General features: G+C 41.6%; 1 protein-coding gene across 2 annotated transcripts in view; it reads right to left on the bottom strand.

Annotated features, from left to right (window-relative positions):
• The window catches only part of svep1 (sushi, von Willebrand factor type A, EGF and pentraxin domain containing 1), a 90,689-nt gene that overhangs the window by 18,589 nt on the left and 46,386 nt on the right, over positions 1-25,714 (bottom strand). For both annotated transcript variants that reach the window (XM_056368583.1, XM_056368584.1), the window contains exons 6-33: positions 22,595-22,774; positions 20,348-20,542; positions 16,833-16,951; positions 16,509-16,638; positions 14,320-14,427; positions 11,402-11,533; positions 10,959-11,150; positions 10,600-10,721; positions 10,341-10,446; positions 10,032-10,235; positions 9,454-9,687; positions 9,097-9,258; positions 8,683-8,844; positions 8,065-8,226; positions 6,929-7,017; positions 6,415-6,511; positions 5,589-5,702; positions 4,953-5,066; positions 4,663-4,864; positions 4,382-4,539; positions 3,898-4,096; positions 3,509-3,684; positions 3,166-3,290; positions 2,802-2,931; positions 2,422-2,592; positions 1,520-1,693; positions 1,268-1,387; positions 894-1,070 (exon numbers count right to left, since the gene is read on the bottom strand). In XM_056368583.1, coding sequence (XP_056224558.1) covers positions 894-1,070; positions 1,268-1,387; positions 1,520-1,693; positions 2,422-2,592; positions 2,802-2,931; positions 3,166-3,290; positions 3,509-3,684; positions 3,898-4,096; positions 4,382-4,539; positions 4,663-4,864; positions 4,953-5,066; positions 5,589-5,702; positions 6,415-6,511; positions 6,929-7,017; positions 8,065-8,226; positions 8,683-8,844; positions 9,097-9,258; positions 9,454-9,687; positions 10,032-10,235; positions 10,341-10,446; positions 10,600-10,721; positions 10,959-11,150; positions 11,402-11,533; positions 14,320-14,427; positions 16,509-16,638; positions 16,833-16,951; positions 20,348-20,542; positions 22,595-22,774 — 4,254 coding nt within the window. The remainder of the gene's footprint in view (positions 1-893; positions 1,071-1,267; positions 1,388-1,519; positions 1,694-2,421; positions 2,593-2,801; positions 2,932-3,165; positions 3,291-3,508; positions 3,685-3,897; positions 4,097-4,381; positions 4,540-4,662; positions 4,865-4,952; positions 5,067-5,588; positions 5,703-6,414; positions 6,512-6,928; positions 7,018-8,064; positions 8,227-8,682; positions 8,845-9,096; positions 9,259-9,453; positions 9,688-10,031; positions 10,236-10,340; positions 10,447-10,599; positions 10,722-10,958; positions 11,151-11,401; positions 11,534-14,319; positions 14,428-16,508; positions 16,639-16,832; positions 16,952-20,347; positions 20,543-22,594; positions 22,775-25,714) is intronic.

Here is a 25,714-nt window from a genome sequence, read left to right as displayed (position 1 = left end):
ATTTAACCTCCGTTATCTCTGCCTGTAACACTCAGGGAGGCAGTAAAAAAAAAAAAAAGAACATTATGAAACATCCTGCAGTTCCTTTATGTATTTCAGATGACATACAGAGTGAGACAATCACTGTGGTCTGAATGCAACAGATTAGCACAGTCTGCAGGTGCTGAGTAAGTCAGTTCCCCATTCTCTATGAGGAAGAATGTGGCTTAGAGCCAAGATGGAGATGCTCTGGTGGTCATGCCTTTCAACCCGCTGCACAGGAGGACAAAAATATATATGTCAGTGCTATTTGCCTCTGAGTGTGAATGCACACACAATATCTGTGTCTGTGCTTGCATGTGTTTGTGATGTGTATCAGTACTTCTGCTGTCTGCTTAATAACAAAAAACTGTGATTCAATCTTTGTCGTTTCATTTGTGTATTATTCAGGCCTTATTGGCGCAAGTTGCTTTGTTGTCACGCAAAATAAAGAGCAGTTCAGTGGCCATAACAGTGAGGAATTCCTTTCCATTGAGTGGTTAAGTGTAAACATATATTTATATCTCATGTATGTGATTTTGTCTCACGTCATCCATTATGAAACTGCTCCACCATAGTGACAGCAAAAGCTTTAAATATAACAAGAAATATCAAACCTCACAGGTGATACTCGGAGAAAGTTATATCACAGAGACCCAATAGTACCTTTCATATACAAACTGCACTACAATAAAATGCACTATGTATATATTTTTTTAAAACTCAGTAATTTCCTCAGCAAGTGGGCTCAGGAAAGTTACTCTGTTTCAAACAAAAACCTTCTGAATATGAGTCACTTGAAATGTGGGAAAAAAGTGGTACTTAACATATAGTTTGTCATCATAGCGTCATGACACGACAACTCAACATCTCACCTCTGCAGTACGGGACAGGATCATCCCAGTTTCCTGTCTCCAGGCAGTAAAGACGTGACGCACCGATCAGCTCGTAGCCGTCCTCGCAGCCGAACACAACCTCACTGCCCATCAGAAAGTTGCTGCCGCTTCTGTGACCGAACTCTGGAGACCCAGGGTTCTCACACTTCACTGGCTCTGATGGGAACACACACATACACCCACACATAAGCGTTTTGTTTTAATCAATACTTCCGTTACAGACTTTCATTTTTAATTAGTCACTATTTAAAAAATGCTCTATAATTGCCTCATCATTACTGTTATCATTAGCATTATTAGAAGGAAAGCTAAATAATCTATATCTACATTAAAATGCTTGTGAGGTCTCCTACCTGTGCAGTTTTTACCGTCTCCACTGTATGGGTGAATACAGGTGCAGGTGTAGGAGCCCTCTGTGTTCTGACAGCTGGCGTGATCATCACAGTCAGATCCCAGAGCACACTCATCCACATCTAAACACAGAGACAAATGCACAGGCAGAAATGCAAAACAGATATTTTGTCAAACTTTCAGACTGGAGTTTTCTTTTCCATATTTATACCACTGAACTGAAAACAGATGTACAGTATGATGCTATGAAGTACCGAGACAGGCCGGTGGATTTCCTCCCCACTTGCCGCTGTTGGTGCAGTGCATCTTGGCGTCTCCCAGCAGGTAAAAACCAGCGTTACACTGATAGACCACAGAGCTGCCAGCATGAAAGTCTGCCCCCTGAAACAAGCCGTTCTCCAGAGGATGAGGAGGTCCACAGGACACACCTGTAACACATGCACAGGGACGTTGTCCAGGGTCACAGGCCTCAGGGCTTTCTACCTATTATTAATTTAATATATAAAACTAAAAAATAATACTATTATCCATCTGGAGGGAAAAAAATACTGTTTTATTGTTTTTATATCATTAGTCACAACAGCAGCCGTACCTCTATTAAATTAAAGGAATTTTGTCTTTTAATTTGGCAGTGTTTGTGACAAATAGCTGAATGAATAACTGAATGAATGAATAAATGAAAAGAAGCATGTTTTGTCAAATTAAAATGATCACTTAGGTCTCAAGTGTGGGAGCTTGAAAAGCCTATTTAGGTTAACGTTTTATAAACAAGACTTGATTTACTTTTAACAAAGCCTGAAAAAAGCCAAACTTTTGAATTAGTTTCCATAACTTTTCACACAGAAACTGACAAACACATTTGTGTTTACACAAGGTATTGTATTTATGTATCAAGATCCATGAGGAAATTTACAACCATATTTGACAGTGATTGGAGATAAATGCCAAACTGTGTTGATCCAGTCCAAACACAGAATTATAACAGTTAGGGATGAAAACATAATAAACCTAGAGGCTTATTTACATTTACAGTTCTTTGAAAAACACTTTCCAAAGATCCAGATGACAGAGCTTCAAAACAGCCACAGAAAGGCAAAACAAGATCAAATTATTGGTGATTTACAATGCAAATCAAATCATCATGTCTGTGCATTACGTTCACAGCTGGGCAGGGGATGGCTCCACTCTCCTTTATTCTGGCACTGCAGCACTGGCTCCCCCACCAGGTAGAAACCAGGATCGCAGGACAGTTGGACCTGAGCCCCGGGGCTCACCTCCACTGTAGAAGCATGCAGGTGGGACACTGCATTCTCCAGTTTGGGGCAGTCTGGAGAAACAGATATGGTGGAGTCAGAGTCCCTGTGACTTTAGTTGCACACATCAGGGCAGATTTAAAGAGCCATCTCTCATTGTTAGCGACTAACAACAAGTGGTCAAGGAGCAGCATACAACACGCTGTTCTCATATGTAATGAACAGCTTTCATCATGCAAATTCATCATTCCTTTTATTACTGACATTTGTATAGATTTCTTACCAGCACAGAAAATGCTGTTGAGGTTTACTTTGACTCGGCCCACCACCCCACTGAGAAAGTCTGGCCAGGCGAGGACGTTCCCTCTGTGGGTCACATGAGAAGCTGGACAGCTGCTGGACAGGACCTTGATCTATAGTAACAAGTACAACATATCACATAATCATATAGAAATTCACATAAATATTACACATTTTAAATTACCTGGTTTTATAAACATTGGTCTAAATAACAGAAACATCAGTGAGTACATATATAAAATTCTGCATGTGTTTGATGGCTACTGAGAAAATATCTCAAACAAATTGAGCTAAACTTGAGTCACTCATTAAAGATCAAAATGCATCAGTGGATATTTTCTGTGTACCTGCTGTGGTGTGAGAACACGATCCCAGATGTTGAGTTGACTGATGGATCCAACAAAGGATTCAACAGGGTTGAAGCCTTCACCCCTCTGGTCCTGGTCCTGTCCTAATACCAGGGCCCCACCACCTACAAGACACGGGGAAAAGCACCGAGATTAATTACTACTCACTGAGAAAGTGTACCCCTTGTCTACTGGGATACTGTTGTAAGAAAATATGAAAACTTATATGTATTTTGACAGAAACGAAGACCAACTTTGTTCTATTGAATTAATTAAATCATTACTGGATATTGAAAACATTTGTCAAGGCAGAAAGTGAACCAGGTCGAGGATAGCACTACACCTGGGATAGTGGTGCCGACTGACAGGCCTTTGCCTCCGTCTGAGGGCTTCCCATTGATGTAGATTCTCCAGTCACCGTCCCAGCTCCTCCAGGACACCCCGATGTGGTACCAGTGACCCGTGTTCACTGCGGGACAGTCAGTGATCCGCTCCTTACCGTTCACATACAGCACCCACCTGTAGGGAGGGGGATCAATGGGAAGAAGGACAAAATCGTTCAGAAGATTTAATGCAGAAGAAAGGAGAGTTTAGGAAAGGGGAAACATGAAACACATGGAAAGGTTCAAAGAAAAGGATTTCATATATCACATTCACATATCCTATAGCATGCACTCTGTTAAACATGCAGCATATGACAGAGTATGTCTTAACTGTTGGTAAATCACTGACCCATTGTAGTCTATGAGAAGGAAAGCGTTGTCGCTGCCCTCCACAGCGTAGGAGACAGGTGTGCCATAATTAGTGGTGTCTGATGACCTCATCCAGAAGGTACAGGTGATCTCTGTCAGTGCCGGCATCACTCCATCCATCATCACATAACCGTGGATACCCGACACCTCAAAGTCCAGGTTGAAGGCTGAGGACATCTCTGATGAAAGAGACCGGAAAATAATTAAAACAACAGAGTCATTTTTAAATGATCTAATTATTGCAGATACAATCTATCAACTTAACTTGATCTGGTACTAATTAGATTTTCTAGTAGCTACTTATTTCATGAGACATTTCTCTTTTGATTTACTCTTAATTTTGCTGTTGTTTTATTAATACAATATAACCATTGAAAAAATAATAAGTCAATACTAAGTTATCAGTTATCTCTCTTCTGCTCCTCCAAAGTTTCCATGGTGATGTGTCATTTGTCCTATAGTACCTGTCTCACACCTGGTTCCGTTGAACCCAGGGAGGCAGCGGCAGGCGTAGGACCCCAGACCGTCCAGGCAGCTGGCTCCATTCACACAGGGGTTAGGATCGCACTCATCCACGTCCACCTCACACAGCCGGCCCCTGTAGCCCTCCACGCACTGACACCTGGGAGAGGAGAGGCGGTCCGTTACCACTCTCAGGTACACAAAACAGTACGTATCATGAAGCACATCCACAGAGGGCATCATGGGACAATGTGTTGAATGTGTTTTCTGATATTTTTATTACCTGAAATTGTTAACAGCATCCAGACACGAGCCTCCATTCAGACAGGGAGCGCTGTAACATTCATCAATGTTGACCTCACAGCTATCACCTGAGAAGCCAACGGCACAGTTACAGGTGTAGCCACCTGTCACGTCCTCACACACACCTCCGTTCAGACAAGGGTTGGAAAGACACTCGTCTATTTCCAGCTCACAACGCGATCCTGCGAAAGAGACAATATATACAGTGTAACGTTTACACACTTTCCACATGTTTTTTGGTGAAAAGGTAAGAAAGTCTTATTATCCGACCTGTGAAGCCGCCGGCACAACTGCAGGTGAATTTGTTGACCTCGTCCACACAAACACCTTCATTTAGACAGGGGGAGGAAATACACTCGTTCACCTCCACCTCACAAAGAGACCCTGAGATGAACGGGGGCAAAAGTTCAGAGTCAATTTATTTCATATGTATATGTGTTGGCTTGAAACAGTGTTTTTTTTCTACTCTTTATTTCATGGTTTCATGTTTTGAAGATTTTGGTTGTTATCATGGGAAAACTCTGTCCAGTCAAATTACCACATGATTTTTTTTTATGGATAGAGACGTACTAGGGAGATTAAAACCATTTCAAACCACAACAGCTAACTCAAAAAGGCACATTTATCAGGCTAAAGCCACAGCTGTTCATAGTTTGGTTTTCACCTGAGACCAATGACATAAGATAGTGGAAAGGAAACATGTCTGCTTTAAGACTGTTCAAGTGAAATAACCCTGACTTTTTAAACCTGCATAAAATGTGTGGCCTGTACGTAATTTCTTTCCATTGTTTTTGAACAATTCCCAAGCCCTTCAAGACCAGTTTTTTCCATTAATTTGTACTGTACAGCCCTTTATACCCTAAAACGTTATATTAACAACTATGAGTTCATTAAAAGCTCTCATACCTAAAAATCCTGGCTTGCACTGACACTGGAAGTCCCCCATACCGTCCTTACACAGGCCTCCATTCTGGCATGGAGCAGAGTCACACTCATCTATGTCGATCTCACACTTGGCACCTGAGAGAGAAATATCAGAGGCTGCATCAAACTCTCATCATAACAAAGTGACGAACAACACGAGTGTAATGAAGACTTTGTCTGTTCCACAAAAGCAGTGAGAGAGCTTGTTACAGGGAACATGGTGTCAGGAATAAAATGGGATGCATGTAGGAAAAAGTGTTTTTTATTTTATTCTGACACATAACAAAGTCTTGATGATTAAACAATATAATCTGTTCCATCTCTACCAGCTGACACAGCTGGGTCATCATAGACCACATGGTGGATGTGTGTATGAAGCAGCCCATAAAGCTCATTCAAGCATGAGTTGGTTTTGATTGAGATGAAGTTTGATCATATTGTGCTTGATGAAAACACAGTGAGGAGGCAGTGAAATGCATTTTTAGCTATACAGCACTTTTCTAGAAAGTGTCAATAATTGCTTTACAAGTCAACAAAACAGCATGAGACAAACAAATAACAAAGATAACAAAGACAAATCAATGACAGGTCTGTGTGTGCAAATAGTTTTCCTGATGGTGCATCCACTGAAGGACAACAATCCTGCCTACATCAGACAAAGGCATAGAGAACATGTTGTTCAGGGTTGACATGCTGATCAGTGGCAGGTCGAGGCTCAGCTGTGCCTGTGACATGAAGCTCTCAGCCTGAATGAAGAGGATTAAACACCAGGTACCTCATTGGGTAGAACTCTGAGTGGTGGTTTTACCTGTGAACCCAGGCATGCAGGTGCAGACGTATCCCGCCCCGACTTCTTCACAAGTCCCCTTATTCTGACAGGGGTTCAGGAAGCACTCATGGAAAACCTAAAGCCGATCAGATCATTCTGTTACGCACACAGCGAAACACACTCTATAACAACTCCTTCGGTAAAAACCCCATAGAGATTCTGTTCATAAATATTCAGGGTCTGATGTTTAACATGAGAAACCTGCTTGTTTATATCTCTGTATACACGATTCTAACATTATCCAGGGTTTTAAATCATCTGTGTGGGGTTGTGTCTCGATTTGAGGATGGATAAGTTGTTTATATGCCACTGAATCACGGTTTCTATAAGTACTCCAGGTAGCATGTCTGGGTTTCTGGAACGAACTAGGATACGATGTTTACATGCACGAAACAAACAATACTCTTCGTAAAAATCTACGTAATTTAACTAACTTTAACTTTTTTTAAAAATTTTTTTAAATAATATAAATTTAGACAAAGTAAATACCAACCTGACTACTTGCTTGGTAGTCTTCGCTGACCTCCACCTCTGGAGCTGCCGTCACACTCTCCTCCTTCGGAAGAAAACTGGAGCCAAAACCTGACAATGACACACAGAAAACACAGACAATGTAAGCAAAGGCAAATCGGAAAAACACAGCAAGGATCTTTCCCCTTGCTACCAGACTGGCAGTCAGTTGTGATCCAAGTGAACAAAAGCCTGTATTCTTATTGAAAACTGGCAGCATCTCCTAACCACTGTTCATTCCCACACTTCAACAGTGTTATTCATTTCCATTCTGCTGCAGAGAAATAAAAGTCATATTATTTCCTTTTCCCTCCTGATCCCAGTGCAGTAATCCCTTTTCCAATTGGATTGAGCTGTCACAACACAGATCAGACACCACACAACTGCAGGGACGGCAATGGATTTTCACTCAGACACAGAGCGGCTGACACAGAGCAGTTCCATATATTTTTTGCTCTCCGGTGACTTCACTTGGCACGTTGAAATCCAACATAAGTCACTTTAAATGCCAATTCGACACAGCAGTTCTTAAAATAGAACTCTGCTGTGTGAAACTTCGTTCGTCTGCTCATATCACAGTTTATCCAAACTGGAGCTGGGGGTAGAACAAACCATCATAGTGTGGTTTTAGTTTTAACAAACATCATTTTCTTACTCGTTAACAAAAAAACTAGGAGAGGAACCTATTCCTGTTATTATAGTATTATAGTAGTATATTTGTAATTATTGTAAATCACACTGTAGATTTTAACTTTGACATTAAAGAGTTGTTGTCTGTTGATCAGTGTCACATTGAATTTTTTTTCTCTCTATAGTGACAATAAACCAGATAATCGCACGTTAGTCTCCAAAATGGGGTCGTGATACTATCAGGGAGATCTTAAAGCTGATCTAAGCACCAAACATTAAGACCATTATTATTTTGGCTGGAGTTGCTGCAGGACATTAAGATTATTTGTACAAACAACAGTTGTGATCAGAGATTTTATGTCTATACCAATTCAAATATAAAAACAAAGATCTTGGTTCCCAGCAGAAACGAAACATGATCAGTTGGGGCTGATTGTGCAGTTTGTGAACATTGAAATAAAATGTGTTTTTCTAAACTGGGACACTTACTGGAGCAGTGCTGAATGGTGGTTGCACCAGTAACAGTGGTGGTTCCATAGAAGGGGCAGGAGAGGCAGTAGGAGCGGCCATGTTCAGGCTGGTAGTAATCCCTGGGACAAGGGTAACAGGGAACCAGACCGGTGCGGGAGAAATGACCAGCTGAGCAGGGAACTGCAGGAGAGGAGACCAGAGAGGACCAGAGGAGAGGGGCACCATAAAAAGAAAAAAAGGAATTAATGAATATGAAGGAGCAGGTGAAGTTCCAGCATCACCCAAAAATGGAAAAAAGGGGAAAAGCCAACATCTAGTAGCTCCAAGTCCACAATTTGAAAGGTTATAGGTTATTTTTATATTTTTAACTCGGAAACTAAGGTAGCAAAATTTTCTCTGCTTCCAGAGTTATCATCCAACTTTCCATGAAATTTCCAAAAAGGAGTTTGCCTTCCTGATATAACTGCACACGAATGCCAAAATTCTAACTGACGCGTTTTTGCTTACAGGCAGCAACTGTGTTTGTTTTTGTTACCTAGCAGCATTTAAAAGTGATGATTAAAGCTCTTCAAAGTCAAAGTAAGCAAATTGATAGGACATTAAGGGTGTGTGCTCTGCACTGTCAAACTGTATCACCTCCACACTCTGTCTCATCCACCGCTCCTCTGGTGACGGTGGAAGTCTCGTCAGGACAGACCAGACACTCCCTGGCGCCGAAACCAGGCTGGAAGTTTCCCAGCGGACATGACTCGCAGATCTCCAGCCCATTCAGAGAGTGACTACCAGGTTTACATTGACCTGCAAACACATGCAAATCACCATATCATGAGGGAGAATCAGATACAGAAAGAAGTATTGATTTACATCTGAGGACAAGCAAGAAACAAATGAAAATCAAGCACTATTTGTGAATGAATATTATTGTATCCTGTTTGCGGAAAGTCGAGGCAATTATTATACTTTTTTATTGTCAAAATGTACAACATATCATGTAGGTTATTCAATTTGTCGTATACTAAGTCTGACTGTATACCTGAACATGCATCGTACCTTTACATTCAGCCACACTGCGGGAGTGCAGGTAGGCTGTGGAGGTTCCTTCAGGACAGGACTTACACTCCAGCTGACCCTCCTGGTCCTGGTACGAGCCCAGCCAGCAGCTCTCACACTCATTATATTCCAGAGAGAAGTACGTTCCCACCGGACATTGGACTGCAAGAGCGCTCACAATTAGTAATTTAATGGGAAACATAAAAAGTTTATAGCAGTGTTAGACTTTCTTAAAAATCCCATAAATTTTCATGTATTTATATTGTCATAAATGTAAGTAAACCCTATTACACAAATAAAAAGGTGGTTCAGTGAGTTTGGGTGGATGTATCCTCCATTCAATCCCCTCCTACTCACCACACATCCTGCCTTTGAGCACCGAGCCCGGCCTGCAGAACAGAGACGCCCTCTTGCCCTCCAGAGATTTGGGATCGGCCACAATCATCTCCGAGGACACGTGGAAACTGGACAGCGGCTGCTTGGCCAGCGTTCGTTTCAGTCGGTTGGTCAGTTGCTCCAGGGTCCGTAGGAGCCTCTTCTGATTGGCCACCTCTATTGAGTCGTTCCTCGACAGGGGCAGAGGGATGCTTGCTGGGAGAACGGACAAAGTTTAAAGGACTGATAACTAACAACTGATGGCGTTATACAAAAATGAATGCCCTATAGCTTGATTTGTATTGTACTATATACTAATAGTAATAAAAATATAGTTCTCATTATGTTTCAATTCACATTTTTTTGAGTTTGTTATTTATGTTTTAGCTTGTGCAACCTCAATATGCTCCCATCCAAAAAGCTTGTGGCTATCAAGCACAGCATGGTAGCAACAAGACATCAGGATAAATTCATATATAGACCAGCATATACTGTACATATTCATGTTTTCCTGGTACTGCAAAGGTCCAAAAACACAAAGAAAGCCACACTTATTTTACCTGTGATGTTGAAATAGATCTGGATCTTCTGGTCTCTGGTGGGGCCTCTGAGTTTTCGGTGCCTCTTGGTGCGGTGCTGTGGTTGCATGCTGCCGTCCTGCTGCCTGCTGGTGAGCTGCCGGGTGCCTGTGGCAAAGCCTGACTCAAAGTAGGCATAGTCCTGGGTGCCTTGAGGACTCCAGTTGTTGCCCCAACCTCCCGGTGCTGATAAATATTAGACAGAGAGAGGGAGGAATAATGAGCTGATAAGATGCTTCATTAAAAAGGTGAGATGTTTAGTGAGGGCGCATTTGTGCGTGTAAATCTTACTAATAGAAAAGCCGTTCTCGTAGTCGTAGTTGTACTCCAGACAGTGACCCTGCGACATCACCTCCAGTTTGCATGTGACATCATCGCTGCTACAAATGTTGGGGAGCTGAAAAAAGCAACATGTGTGTGAGAGTTCATTAATAGCAAATAAGTGTCTTTGTGTGTGTGTGTGTGTGTGTGTGTGTGTGTGTGTGTGTGTGTGTGTGTGTGTGTGTGTGTGTGTGTGTGTGTGTGTGTGTGTGTATATAAAGGTTCTCACCATGCCTCTCAGTTTGTTGTTGAACTCCCCAGCAAACGATTTGACCAGGTCCACATCATCACAGCGAGACGCTTTAAAAAGCATCTCAAAGGGCTTGAATCCGTTGTTTGCAATACGGTTCACTGACAAAGACAAACATGATTTTTTTATACAGCTTTATTTCAAGTTGCTGCACATGTATGCTGAATGCATTTTCTTATCTAACAGGCCAAAACCAATGCAATGATGTGCACGTACAGGTATTCATGTACACTGAAATGTAGCTGCAGTAATGAGACTGAGGTGCACACAGAAAGCCGTAACGCAGTGGAGATGGTAGGTAACTAAATATTTTTAAAGAAGAGGTGTGCTGCACTTACCTGAGCAGTCGGGTCTGTCGGCAGAGTAGGGCGGCTCCCATACACCATTGTAGGCGCAGAAGTAGCTGTGCACTGCATCCTGAGTGAAGCTGTAGCCATCCTTGCACTGAAGAGTACAGTTAACGCCCTCCTCTTCTTCAGAGCACATGAACTCTCCATTCACCGGGACATATGGCTGGTCACAGGTTGTCCCTGGACAGATAAAAATATACTGTAACACTTCCAGGGTTGGGTCATACTGGAGCACAGTATTTATTAATACCACCATTACACAACATAAGTGAAATTCTAGCATGCAAATATTGTAAATACCTTTTTATTCTGACCCTTCTTATACATTTTAAGAGACTGTGCTAATTTCACATATTTATATAAAGGAAGTAAAATAACATAATTTAGTACATGTCATTTAAAAAGCTAGGTTGCATCTGTCCGTTCTGTACCTTGTACACTGATGGTGAGGTTGCAGGTGCGACTGTTTCCAGCGGCATCGGTGGCAGTGTACTGGACCAGAGTCTCTCCTACTGGGAACAGAGAGCCTGGAGTATGGCTACTGGTTACTGTGAGGCGGCCACCTGAAAGAGACACATAACACATACACAGCACATTTAACACATATCAATTGTGTTATGAATGTAAAAACAATGACAATTTTATATTTTTTATTCTTTATTGGCTAGTGACACATCAAAATTACTTGTGTGTGTTACTGTCTAATATAATTACAGTGGTGAAATCTATTATGTCCATCATGGTGATATGCTCAGTAACAGGCAGCTTTCTGGGAATTGAGAGAAACTAGCTGATGGTTTACACTGATTTAATATTTAATATTCATATTTAATATATAAAGTAATCAGGAAAACTGAAATTAACACCAAGATGAAATAAGTATGACCATAAATATTAGTTTTCACTCATATTTGCTTTTAAAAGGAACAAGTGCAGAACCTTTTTCTTGAGTCAAAAATGTTACTCTAGTTAACCAACAGAGGGCAGTCTTGGCCTTACTCCAGTGTCTAGGACGAAATGAGTCACTCTTAGTAAACCATAGAAGCTATGTTAAACTATGATATGTTGACATGTGAAAATTGTGTCTGGGCATCACACGGCAGCAGAACAATCCCCGTCTGCTGGTTGAAGAGGAAAATTGGAAAAAAGTCTGGTTGGCTTAAAAAAAACCTGAATGTGCAGAGAGTGATGGATAGAGCTTTTGGAGAGTCAGCGGTGATGAGAGGAGTGTATGAGTGTATGAGTGAGTGTGTGTGTGTGTGTGTGTGTGTGTGTGTGTGTGTGTGTGTGTGTGTGTGTGTGTGTGTGTGTGTGTGTGTGTGTGATACTGTGGGCCTTTCCTGCATACTCAGACGCAGGTTGTGAACAAGAAGCTGTGAAAACATCTGCACTAAGTGTGAGACACAGACTGGATTAAAAACAAAAGGAGAAGGTGGGAAAAGTGAGTGAGTGACCTTTCGTTTCACCCAGATCCACCTCCTCCATTAATGGTAGTAGCCTCGTTCCAACAGGGCTGACACACGTCTGGTCTGTTGGAGTCTGGTGTCTCCCCTTATATATAGCCTGTGTGTGTGTTTGCACGTGTGTTTATGTGTGTGCCTACCGAGCCGTGGCTATATATAGCTCTGGCATCAGGGTGTGGGCCTGGAAAAACAAAACACTGACGTCGAAGCAGCGCTGTGTTGACGTCGTGCGGGCCCGAAGCAGCCGCAGCAGCCTGTTATTACAGCATATGTGTGTGAGATGAGTGTGTGTGTGAGTGCGTGTTTGATAGGGGGGCACCTCTGTGGACAGGTGGGGAACGCTCCCATTGGGTCTCTGTGAGGTTGAGGCCTGCATGAGTTTGTGAACACACACAAACACATATGTGAGCAGTGTTAGTGTTATTTATGTGTGTGTACGTGGAGCTAGAGCCAGTGAATTACACGGGCCTGGTTGTGGGCTGGAGCCCTGGAGAAGTCTGGTTTGTTGTCTGTCACCACCACAGCTGTTTGGGTACAGCTAGAGCGCCAGGAGAAAGCCAGACAGCTCTACGATATTTAGTCTATTTGGCAGAGTAGCCTTGATACTCTTCTTTATCGGTCTGATTTACTAAACATCAATGCAGTGAGTGTTGCAGGGTGGCCCAGTCTAAAAAGAGAAACCAGCAAGTTGTGTCTGAAGTCCTCACAACAGCTAGTGTGTTCCCATCACAGCCTCAAACTGCTCCTGAACAAGATAATTATATCATTCAATTCAAAGTGGATGAAACTGATTGTAATGTGGGTCAGATTCAGTTTTTTTTAGACATGTTTATTTATGAATACTTTGGACAGTTCAGTTATGTTGACAGTCAAACCCTGGGACAATTTCTATCCCGCAAAATCGTCACCTTACATCTTTAATTTGTAAAAAAAACAAAAAGAAAAAAAAGTTTGATTATTAAATAAAAACACTGTTAGGTTCAAACAGAACAGACTGTGCTGCCCCGAAATGCCTTTGTGTAAAGTTAACAATACAAGTTGGATCACAGTGTAGCAGAGGACTGTTAGGGCTCAGTGTTTCCCCCGCAGGACATTTGTACTTTTCACTCAATTAAATTAATCTTACAGCTGTTACTAGTTACTTAAGAGATAAACATTTTACATATAAAAACCTGTTAATGAGACCAATTGACTTAACACTTTGAAATACACTGAAAACGGTCATTGTTCTTAATGAGTACTTTAACTGTTTCTACTTGTGAAATGTCAACTTTACCAAGACAGTGATTAATACTCAGATCTATTGTGTGTGACAGATACTCTGATAAAGAAAAAATAGACTATTTGAAAAGCAACTCCCTTAAGAGTCAAGTATTATGTGTGCTTGTATAATTATACAAATTACTGTGTGAAAAAATGGATGGAATGAGTGCACACCCCCACAAAAGAACATTTTTCATGGCAAAAACACCTGCTTTTCTCTCCGCTGTCTGTCTTAACATTAATGACATTAACAGGCACTGTAACAACTTCATCTGTCTCTCTTAAGCACAGACACACAAATGAGGCATTCATGCACACAATTACAATCCATCCTCTTTGTCCAGTGTCTCTCACTCACTGTTATTCACACACACACACACACACACACACACACACACACACACACACACACACACACACACACACACACACACACACACACACACACACACACAAAAGCACAGAGCCCTCTCCTGATCCCCTTTTTTTTTCCCAGCCACCCAATGGAAAAGATCCTGTTTAACCATCATCAGTGGAAGAGGAGGGTGGAGTGGAGTGGAACACAGGAGCAAAGGAATAAACCATCTCCGAAGCAGCCGTCTGAGAGCGGCGACCAGACATACCTGAGTTGTCGGAAAACTGTGGCACCTCCCAAACGACCGCCGTCTCCGTGTCTGTGGCCTGGACTGTGGGCGGCGACCTGCACCTGTCAATCACTGGAGGCTCCGTATCTACAAAGGGATACAAGGTTGTTAACAAGATCTGAGATGATTTGTGAACATTAAACATATCGATTACGGTCATTTAGCAACAAAAAAATCAAAGCTGCAATTTCAGCCACGTGTAGGTTAAAAAAAAAATCACGGCTTTAACACACAAACACACAATAGCTCTCATGACTGAAATACATTATAACAATATCAGAGACACACAGTTAGGAGCAGTTTCTACACTGTGATCGGACTCGATGCAGCAGTACAGAGTGTCAGAGGGCACAAGTTAAACACATGTCTCTAATAAAAAACCACAACGTTCCACCACCATAATAACATATGGAAATGTTCACGGCTACCATGCTTGAGGTTTTTCCCCCTGACTGCTGTGATTATTGAGCGGTTGACACAGGACACCCCTGTTTTTCACTCTCTACAGTAACACTATTTGGCACCTGCTGGGGCGGACACTCTCCCTCACTGGTGAGTACATCAATTAAATCATAGTTTTACACTGAATGACAGAAATAAGCTGCAGCACAGATCAGGAGGGAGGGTCTGCACTGAGGGTTAGAGAGGCTGTCCTGTAACTGAGAGGCCACTGGTTTGAACCTCAAAAAGGTCATAGCCTAAAACTAGGTCACTTCAGGCTTCATCATGCAGGTATCTAAAGTAATGAAAAAGTAAAATGTCGACTCTTGACCCACATTTATGTGTGTCTCAATACAAAAATTCTTGCTTTTGACATGTGACACAGATCTGCTTGAGGAAAAAGACTCCACACGTTATATTGTGTTGTAATTTACGCATTGTCAGTCTTGCTAATTGTCATCAATTTGTGGTACTTGTGTGTGATGCTTCTTTTCTGATGAAAAACCTCTGACTGATGGAAACACTGCTCACTGAATTTAATTGATTACAGAAGCAAAGACTGTATGTGGATTCTAGTTTTTTATTTGAGACATGTGTGCCTTTCCCTTTAATCAGCTTTCAGGCGAACCACAAAGTAGATATTGTGATTTAGAGTGGTACAAGATCAACTCCTGGGGCATGCCACATGTACTTGAATGACTAAATGGAAATTTGTCAGCACTGCCATGACAAAATAAATGTTAATATGTAAAGTAATCAAAAACATTTCATATACCAAGCAGCTCAGCTGTGTGTACTGAGCAGTTGCAGGGAGAAAGACCAAACAACAACAGAAAGACAGGGAGACACCTCACTTCATCAGATGACATGTCTGGTAATCATTTGTGAGGTCTTTAAATGAGCTATTTGTAAGTTTCGCTATCGCTACATAGCCAGCATTAGCATTAACAGCTGTTTACTTGCCGAGAGCTTCAGCCATTGTTGCGTTTTCAAGACAAGAATATATAATACGCCCTCTGAGCAGCACTACTTCGTCAGGGCACACTGGGAGGCGCTGCAGTGACTTGGTATCAGAAAGTGATGAGACGGTCTGACAGGGGCCGGGGATAGCTGGTTAACATGCTAACTTCAGAAGAAGAAATGAGGTGATAGAAACAGAAGGAAAACAAGGCTTAACATTGGCATTGCTTTTCACTGCTAGTAAATGCTGCTGAACTCGCTAAACTGTTTCTTCTACATTAGTAAGTAAACAGCTGTTAATGCTAACGTTGGTTATGTAGCAATAGTAAAACTTAAACAACTTTAAAGAGCTCCTTTAAAGCCACAATGTGTACAATCTTTATGCGATTATAGCATCTTTTAAATTATTCTGAGGGCATAAGTTTTTTTTTGTAAAGAAAAAAATGAGACAATCCCAGTGAAAATTGGTGCAATATTTGTGTTGTTTCCAATTCATTCATTCCAGATCCCACGGACACTAACACTGGGGGGCTACAAATTCTGATTAATTCTACACTCGTTCTGTCACTCATTTTTGTAATTAATTGAACTCTAGTATAAGATATGAATAGTGATCCAAAAAGCATATAAAAAGTCAAACTGAGGTAATAGCGCACAGTGTGAACGAAAGCCTTTCCCTCTCTCTCTCTCTCACTGGAAAAGGCCATGGAGGCCATATGCAGCATCCATTGTTTGCTTTGATGCAGTCTCCAGAAGGATGAGCTCACCAATGACTGTGACTGTAAAGGAACAGTTGGCCTGGTTCCCGGAGCGGTCGGTCGCAATGTAGGTGATGGTCTCCTTTCCGATGGGGAACAGCTGGGGAGGAGTGTAGACTGGCTTCACCTGCACCACCACCTGGAGGAGCAAGAGACAGTAAATAAGAGGAAAAGAGAAACTGGGATTAAGAGAAATGATGAGAGGTGCTGTTGTTCTGTCCAAGCATGTGCAAAGTATTTGACAAGATGCACTCTTTTTTTGTTTTTGCTATGCACACTGATGGCTTGACATCTCTGACAGTTTAAAAAGAGATCAGCTGGTAAATATCCAACCTCCTCTTTGGAGTTGTCGGTCGCATGTGGGACGTTCCAGCTGATGTTGGCAGTTCCATGCCGACCATCTGTCTCTGCGACGATTTCCATGGGGCACTGGATCCATGGCGGTTCAGCATCTGAAGAGACACGGAGAATCAGACGAGGAACTAAACACTTGTATTTCCAATAATCTTATTAATTCTAGATTCTGTTTCTATTCTTATTATATTTTTTTTTTTATTACATTTGCCCCCTTGTGCTGCTATGTCAATTTGAATTTCCTCTACGGGGGATCAATAAAGGTACATCTTATCTCATCTCATCTTCTTATCTTATCTTTAATGCTTTAACTGACTCCAGCAAATTAAATTAGAATCTACATTAGACTCAAATATTGCAGATGTTTCACCCCACCACAAACCATATATTGAACTCAGCCTGTTCCTTGTTATCAACGAGGGAGTAGGTGTGTGATGTCATCTGACCCCTGACCTCTTTAATCACAACGCGTCACACACTTATTATTGGTCATTACTGAATCAAAGAGAGACTGTTCCCATTCCAACAAGACCAGACCCCACCGATGTTACATTTACACTGTATGTGGCTCTGACTCCTTTATCTCTCTCCATCCATTACATCAACATCCGACCACAATGGTGGAGCATAGGTTAAAAGAGATAGAGGTGAGATGACGTGTGAAACACGCTTTATGTCATTGTCAAAACAGCTGGGCTCATGGAAAAGGAAGTTTAATCTTGCACAAATTATATTTTTGGTCTTGATAATCATAAATCTGAATCACAAATCCATTGTTGTGAGGGATTTGCTCATGTTAAGAGCTACTGATAGGACTGCAGCAGACCCTAGCAACGACATGAGCTAATTCTGAAATTAAACTGTGTGGGTGAATTCAAGGGAAAAATGGCCAACAAGTCTATTTCCCTTGTGATTAACCCTTATCAGTCCCAGTAGACTGCCCTTGAGAAACTGTTAAAGTAATGCTTGCACATGAAGTGAGTGGTGCATCTTGCTTGCGGCCAATATATCAGTCATTAGTAAAATTAACTATTATGCTTGGCTGTAACTACCCCTTGCATGTTGGTAAGGCAATCTAGTAAATATGTGCATCAAATGGTGCTTGTCCCTCGCTCCCCCTACTTTGGGAAAAGGTTACATAAAGTTACCTGAATAGCTGCTTATGTTATTTGTTGTTTATGATGTTTTACAAACTATCCACATTTGACATCCTTCTGAAGACAGGAATGTTAACAACATGGTTTGACCTGAGAAAAAACCTAAGCATAAGTTACTCTGAGTACATGTTTGTTGTTGCACTTGCACTAAATCTTAGCTTGTAGGATTTATTAGATACATATGAGGCTGAGGTAACCCCATAATTGTTGTCAGTTTCACCAAAACACCTCACAGGGTTCATTCATTAGTTTACTGTTCTGTAATGAGCTTTTGTAACAGGCTGCTAGTCTTTAATGCAATTATTCTTATTATTTCCAAACTCCCAGGTTGTCCTGAAGAAGAAAAATGTGCAACACATACATATTTGAAGCTAGTTAGAGATTTTTAAGAGGCACATTAATTGAAGTACAAAAATGCAGGATTAAAATGTACACAAATCTCATGCCAAATGCTGATCTACTGTATTTACTGCCAGGTAAAGTAAAAAGCAATGAGGCTAGAAGCAGGATAAAGATTTGACTAACACAGTTGTTTCTGCAAGTTTTCAGACAAGCAGATAAAGACTGGCTGCATTAAAGTCCACTCCCCTTCATTATATTTGACTTTCAGAGTTTCTATTTGTTCCAGTAGGAAACATTAAGTCATGGGTAGTAGCCATCTCTGTTGTCGTTAGAAAAACAATGTTATAATAATGTCAAATTGTTTGGCTGGTGGCAACTCACTAGCCATCATGACCCTTGGCTGAAACAGCTTCTTCCTTGGTCTCATTCTCCATGCAGCATGTTGTAATAATGTGAACCCTGCACTGTTTAGTTCAACTAAGTTCAAGCCTGCTTTAAATGAGGAAAGCCTCCAAGAGTTGAATCTCCCATCGATCGACAGTGGTCATGCCTGTTGCGTTGTGTAAGAGAGCTAGCTCCCATCTGGACCTGATGACCCATCTACTTAGGCATCCATCTCTGCTAAACACTAACACACTCAGCTCCAATCGGCCCTATTCATCTTCATAACAAGGGAGGAATATTTCACTTTGGGTGTCATCAACATGAAGTGAGAGGCGAAAGGAGCCAGAAGCTGACAAAGAGAGCTTTTGACTTTGAAAAAACTTTCTCTTTCTTGATCTCATATTATGCAGCTCTCCCTCTTTATTCTCTCCATCCCACCCACATTTAATTTCTATTTTTCTCCCCTTCTCCTCCTTCCATCAGCCAATTTGTGCCTCCTCTCTGCCATACCATTATAAAACACCTACAGATGACTCATCCTCCCCTCTCACCTCCCTGTCTGCCCCTACCTCTCCATTCGTTTTCATCTTTATTGAACCTCTTCCTCCGCTTAATGACAGCAGCTCCTTCATTAGTAAACTTTCTCCATGAGGAAATGAGGGGATTGAGGACATTCGAGGGGAGGCAGGCGCAGCCGCTCTGCACCACCTGTTTCACCTGCAAGGCATCTGGAGGGCTGAAGTCCATTATAATGATCTCCAGAGCCCAGTCAGGGTGGAGGGGAGGGGGGGATGAGAGCTCGGACATGGTATGGTTTGAGTTAGTGACCCGAAGCCTGCTTCAAAATGGGGTTAGCACCATTCTCACCATTCACAAAGTGGAGAAAAATGCAGAGCGGGGGAAAGGAGACTGGAAAAAAATTCTCCCTCCAAGTTTCCTGCTGTTTTATTTTTATATCTTCCTCTCTTTCTCCACATATTCTGTATCTCTCTTTTTAGCTCCTTTAACAATCTGTCTTTTTCTGCCTTGCAAATAAACTCAACACATTACAAGTGTCATTCAGTCTAGCACTGGAATATTAATTGACTCTTCCAAGCAGACGTATTGAATTTACAAACAACTTAAAGATGGAAAACTGTCTGGCGGAGACAAGTACGACCAAATAAGGCCAGTGAGGAAATCAAGTTTGGTCCTGGTCTATTCGTTCATATAGATTTTAAAGAAAGAGTATGATATTTTGGGAAATACCCAAATTCAATTCTTGCTGATAATTATGTAGATGAAAAAAATCAATGTCACTCATCACATTGTTTTTGCATTTCTGTTTGTACAAATGAAACAAACAAGATATAAATGTTAACTACAGGGCTTTGGATGTGTTTATGCTAAGGTAATTGCTGCCCGGCTCTATTTCCGTACTTAGAGCACAGACATGGGACTGATCTCCTGGCGAGACGGAGAATAACTATTTATTTCTAACAATGTCTAACTATTGCTTTAAATAAACCCTAACCCAAGTAATTAGTGAAAAAAAAACACACTAATTTCATCTCCATTCAGAGTCTCTCGACCTCAACATATTTCACATCCCACACACACATTGTGCGTCACCTGTACAGACGGCTTTATGGACATTAGCTGTCCAGTTCCCTGAGCCCATGCACACCGCCTTCCTGTTTCCTTGGAGACTGTAACCTTGACGACAGGTGAGCAGGCAAATGGAACCTGGCGACGCTGCCCTCCTCCCGCAGGCAGGGGGCGACAGCAAGATGTTCTTCTGAGCCACGATGGGGGGGCAACGCACCTCTGGGGAGAGAGGGGGAGAGACCAAGAGATGAATCTGATATCTGATAACGTTTAGTTAAATATCTGCAGAACAAAACTTTTATTAATCATTATTAAAAGTAGTGCTGCAATGGGCTGATCAGGCTTGCTGCAGGAAAATTTGAGTATTTGAAGATAAAGCCAGTCCAAGCAGAACGGACAAAAAGAAAAAAAAAAAAAAACTCCTTCAGGATCATGAGCATGTTTCCTGTGCTCTTACCCAAATGTGATAAAATCTTACTTTGAGCAGGCTCCACTATAAAGGCCAACAACGAAACTATTTTCAGGCTGTGTGTAACTGAAACTGGCACAAACACAACAAACATTTGGTCGGAAGTCAACCTAAGAAAGCACTGACCACAGGACTTGTACACTGGAGGCTTTTTATGCATTTTTCGGATGCAGGCTTATGTGGGTTTTACTTGATGATGGATAGATCATTCTCATTCTCTCCCTCTCTATCTCCTGTTTCACTGTCTTTGGCTATAAGAGCTATCAAGGGAAAACTCACTGAGAGGGAGATTTCAATCAGATGAAAAAAATATCCTTACATCCTCTCAGGGCAGTTGAGGTGATCCTGTTTCACCACAGTGCAAACAAACACTAAAACAAACTGCTCAGCTGCAACAGCAGCCTATAGAGCGCTCTTCGTCGTGTTAAAGAGGTAATGACAGTCTGTGGGCAAACACTGAGATGGTCAAACAAACAATCTGTAATTCTGTCAGAGCACCAGGCGAAAGAGATGGTAGTTATCGATAAACCGAGCGTTTTCCAGAAGCGAATTGGTCGGACGTTTTAAATAGAGCAGCTAGCTGGTTGGCTGGAAGTGAGTCAGCGCAGGCCGGAGGTTTGTGGCTAAACACTCTCACACTGTCCCTTTTTTGTGTGTTGCTATGCCTGACCTGCGTGCTCTCTGTGGTGGGCATGAGTGTGTGCAACTATTTTAACTTAACTATCAGTTTTGAAGTGTGTGGGCAACTCTGTGTGCATGAGTATATGTGGTGACTGTAGGTTGGCGATGAGAAAGCAGATGTATCTCTCTGTAAATGATGTAGTTCTGTGCAAACACACACCATATGTGTAACCGCTGTGCATGTGCGAGTTACCTCATGTGTATGTAAAGCCACATGTTTTTACATAGAAATATCAAGATTATTTTAGAGTCAGTCATTTGATAAATGATCTTTCTGTTTTTTTCGGCCAGGCAGAATTCAGTAACCTAAACAGATAATATGAGCTTAGAGTTAAACACATTCAGGCTGCAGAGAAAGACGTACTGTTAGAGAGACTCTATTGTGTGTGAGTGAGCGCAGGGCTGCGTGATCTATCATGGAAAATAATGCAAATTGAATAATCAAATAAAGAAATCTAATTTACCTCGACAGTTGAGGGAAACACAAGAGTTTGGATGAGGATGTGACACATGAAAACAAAAAACAGTGGTCGAGATTGATGAATTCCTTTGGGGTGGACATTAGTAGAGAGATTAAACAGAGAGGAAACTGTGACCCGGTGTCTTGTAGCAGATTTCTATTAGGATGTTTGCCAAAATGGCCAAATGGCCAAATATACAGCACATATATTACTTGCTCTAGTATAAATTAGCTATTAAAAAGTTTACAGGCAAAAACAAGACAAATATCACATGAATAAACTGTAATTGCAAAATGATTGATAGCAGAAAACAGGTTATGTCTCTCTCTTTACAACACAAACAAACATGGCAGCTACACCTCAATTAAGATGTGACTATTTTAACTGCAGTTATCATAACAGGCTGCAGTGCTTTTGTAATGTTTTCTTTTATTCTTGCAATGAATCGCGAGGCCTCTTTTGCTCAGGAATCATATTTTACCTTTTGATATTAGGTCAGAAATGTCGTTGAGAATACAAAGATATTCAGCAATGCATTTTGATACATAAAAGACAAATGAAACAACATTACTTTGTGGCTTTACACTGACGGATCAAAAGCACCGGTCACACACAGTGTAATATAGGATAAGATATTGGCTTGGGGTGATGAGGGCTTACCCACACACCGAGGTTGGGGTCCACTCCACTGGGAGTTGGCCTGGCAGGTGAGTCTGGAGTCTCCCTCTAACCTGTGGCCTCGCTCACAGCCCACCTGACACTCCGCCCTGTAGGAGGCACCGCCATTGCTGCACCTCAGGAAGCCGTGCTGCGGCCGAGAGAGGGGCGGGCAGGAGCGCACTGCAGGGTCGGGAAGAATAAGCATGAGATGAACAATCAGCAAAACAGAGACACAAAACACATATTGTTTTCTTCTGAAAGATCCGTGGCTTGTGTTGTTATTGTTTATTTCTTCAGCTCTTGTGTTTAATTTGCTGTAGGCACTTTTGAATATTTTTGAAAGCTGAAACAATAAAGCAACAGAAAAGGAAAGCCTGGAAGAAAGCATGAGCAACTGATTCAACAGCAACGAAAAAAGCACTTGCAAATACTTTTTATGGTTTGTTATAGCCAAATTCAGAGCTTATGACAATTTGACAATGAGAAAATATATGTTATTATTGGCAACCAACCTTCATTTAATACAGTTGTGTTTGTTTTTAACCAAAACCGAAGAAGAATGAAGCCAATTCACTGGAAAAACAGAAATGCTTGACTAATTAAACTCTAATGAAAGGTTCATTTTTAAAAACCAGCTGCACCAAGAGTCCTTCATTAATGAGATTCCATGGATGATACAGAACTTGCACAATGCGTGGGGGGGAGATTTTTTGCCACTGTTCACATGATTCTTTTCAGATGCTCTTTGCTGGAGGGGTTTTGTTGCTCTACCTTCTGCTTCAAAATACACCAAAGATATTCAATTGGATTCAAGTTGTGGGACAGACTTGGCCAGGTCATAGTTTTCACTTCTTTCTTCTTTGCAAATTCCTGAGTGATTTTTTTCATTGTGTTTGGAAAATTCCTCTGCTGCCAAGCTTCCTCGAGACTGGGAGTCATCTTTTCATTCAGTATTTGGGTAAAAACCTTCACTTTCAAAGTGCCATCTATAAATGCCATCTACCCCGCACCTTTCACCCTCATGCAGCCCCATATCAGCTCACTCCCTCCTCCGTGTTTCACAGTCGGCGCTGTGGTAGTCCTGGCCAGGTCCATGCCAGACATGCTGGACCCCATCTGATCCAAACTAATTTATTTTGGTTTCATCTGACCAAAGAATGTGCTGCCAATATTCATCAGGCTTCATTTCATGTGCTTTGGCAAAGCTTAATCTGCTCATTTTGTGAGCAATGGTTTTCTTCTTGGACGCGGTCCGCAGAGGTTGACTTCATGCAGTGTCCTTCACACTGTCTGATCAGTCACTGAAGCACCACAGATAATCCTTGTGCCAAGTCACAAGCACCCGTCTGTTTTTTAATGCAAGGTTGTGTAAATAGTGAATTGTGCGTGGCGTCATTTTTCAAGGACAACCGCTGCGCCTTCTGTGATTGGTGGCATGGCTCTTCCTGTACCTCCTCACCACTGCAACCACCCTCTCCCGTCGTTATGAAGTCTCACAATCTGTTACTTGTTCAGGGGAGTCCTCAGCATGTGCCGTGTACATGCAGTTAGCAGGTGTACACACACTGGCTGCACTAAGGTTGCACTGTGTGGTCCATATTTTCAATGTAGTCTAGCCTGTTTGTTTTACCCTACACTTCACCTTATAAGATTATTTACACTACCCTCCATTTTAGTGATATTGCACAGGGGTGTACTCAATTTTGTTGCATACTGTAAATGTGCATTAGCGTGACTCACCAAAAACCCACCTGTGTGCTTCTCTAAGTTGACTAAAACAAATCCAAATTAGTTATTCATTTATACAAATGCTTCTCATCCAGGTTTGAGGAATTGCTGATAAACACAAGTGCTGTATATAAATCATTGGAGCAGAGAAAGCAGTAAATCAGCTGCAGGAATGTACAGCTCTATGTCATCTGTAGCTATAAATTGGGACCTTTCATTTAACCCAAAATGTGAAATCCCCTATGAAATAAAAGGAAAAATAAATCCGGTGTGTGTCTGTTCTTTATTATGCTGAGGTCTAGAAAAAGGGCGTGTGGTGTGTTATTTCTCATCACCACCCATAGACAGACAGGCGGTTCTGGGGAGACCCCCTCCCTCAGGGCTTAACTAGCTGGGAGGTCCTACAGAATGTGGCAAAGACTAAACTTAGTGTAACACATACAATCAGACATATGCACACACACTCAGAAATATATAAACCCAAAGCCACGTACTATAAATCTCCCACACACACCCTTGAATATTCAGTGTCTTGGTATTTCTATGAGTCATTCAGTTGCTGTCTTTCTGTAAAAACTGGCATCATTAATGTCTTGACCCCTCCAACTCCCTCTTCCTCTCTTTCTGTCGTGTCTACTTTCTTGAACTCCCTCACACTCTTGTTTCCTTCCGTACAACCTTCTGTCCTTCCTTTCCTTACACCCTTTCTTCCTGTCAGTCTTGCCCTCTCTTTGATTGAATCAACCCTCCCTTACCTTTCCTCCTCTCAACATTCAGTCTGGCAGAAAAGCAGTAGCCACCCAGTAAATGTTGATTCCTTGTTCAAGCTAAACACATGTGATCTCAATATACAGCAAGAAATCTTCACACGCTGACACACACACGGACTCCGTCCTGTTCTCGCCTGGTGGATATTTGCAGCGAATCAGCGCAACACATCAACTGTAATGCTTCATCTCAATAAGTTGATTTAGTACTGCATAAATGTTTATGAAAGTTGCCGAGATCAGAGGAGAAGCGTCAGGCTCTGAATTCTTTGATGAAGGTCCCATAGTTTAATGAGGAATTATATGAGACATGTGGTGCGGAGGACTTGCTGGAATTAATCAGACAAGCTTGTATGTTTGTGTGTAATCACTATATAACCAGGAGCATGTAAGATGCACCATGCAAGATAATACAAAGTGTCCAACTGTGTAATAGATAAGATGCAATATGCAAAAAGTATGGCACTTAACATTTAACATTTTGAAAAATATCTGGAGAACGGAGAATGGAGTTCAGTTAACTAGCATTTACACTACAAACGATATGATCAGCAACACAACAAACCGACAAAACCCCATTCATTTCCTCACGGAGCCCAGTAATCCAGAGGCTTTATTCATATTG

The sequence above is a fragment of the Seriola aureovittata genome, chromosome 23 (genome assembly GCF_021018895.1).
Source record: "Seriola aureovittata isolate HTS-2021-v1 ecotype China chromosome 23, ASM2101889v1, whole genome shotgun sequence".
Classification (NCBI taxonomy): domain Eukaryota; kingdom Metazoa; phylum Chordata; class Actinopteri; order Carangiformes; family Carangidae; genus Seriola; species Seriola aureovittata.
The sequence above is the reverse complement of the archived record's forward strand: the minus strand, read 5'-3'. Positions and strand labels throughout refer to the sequence as shown.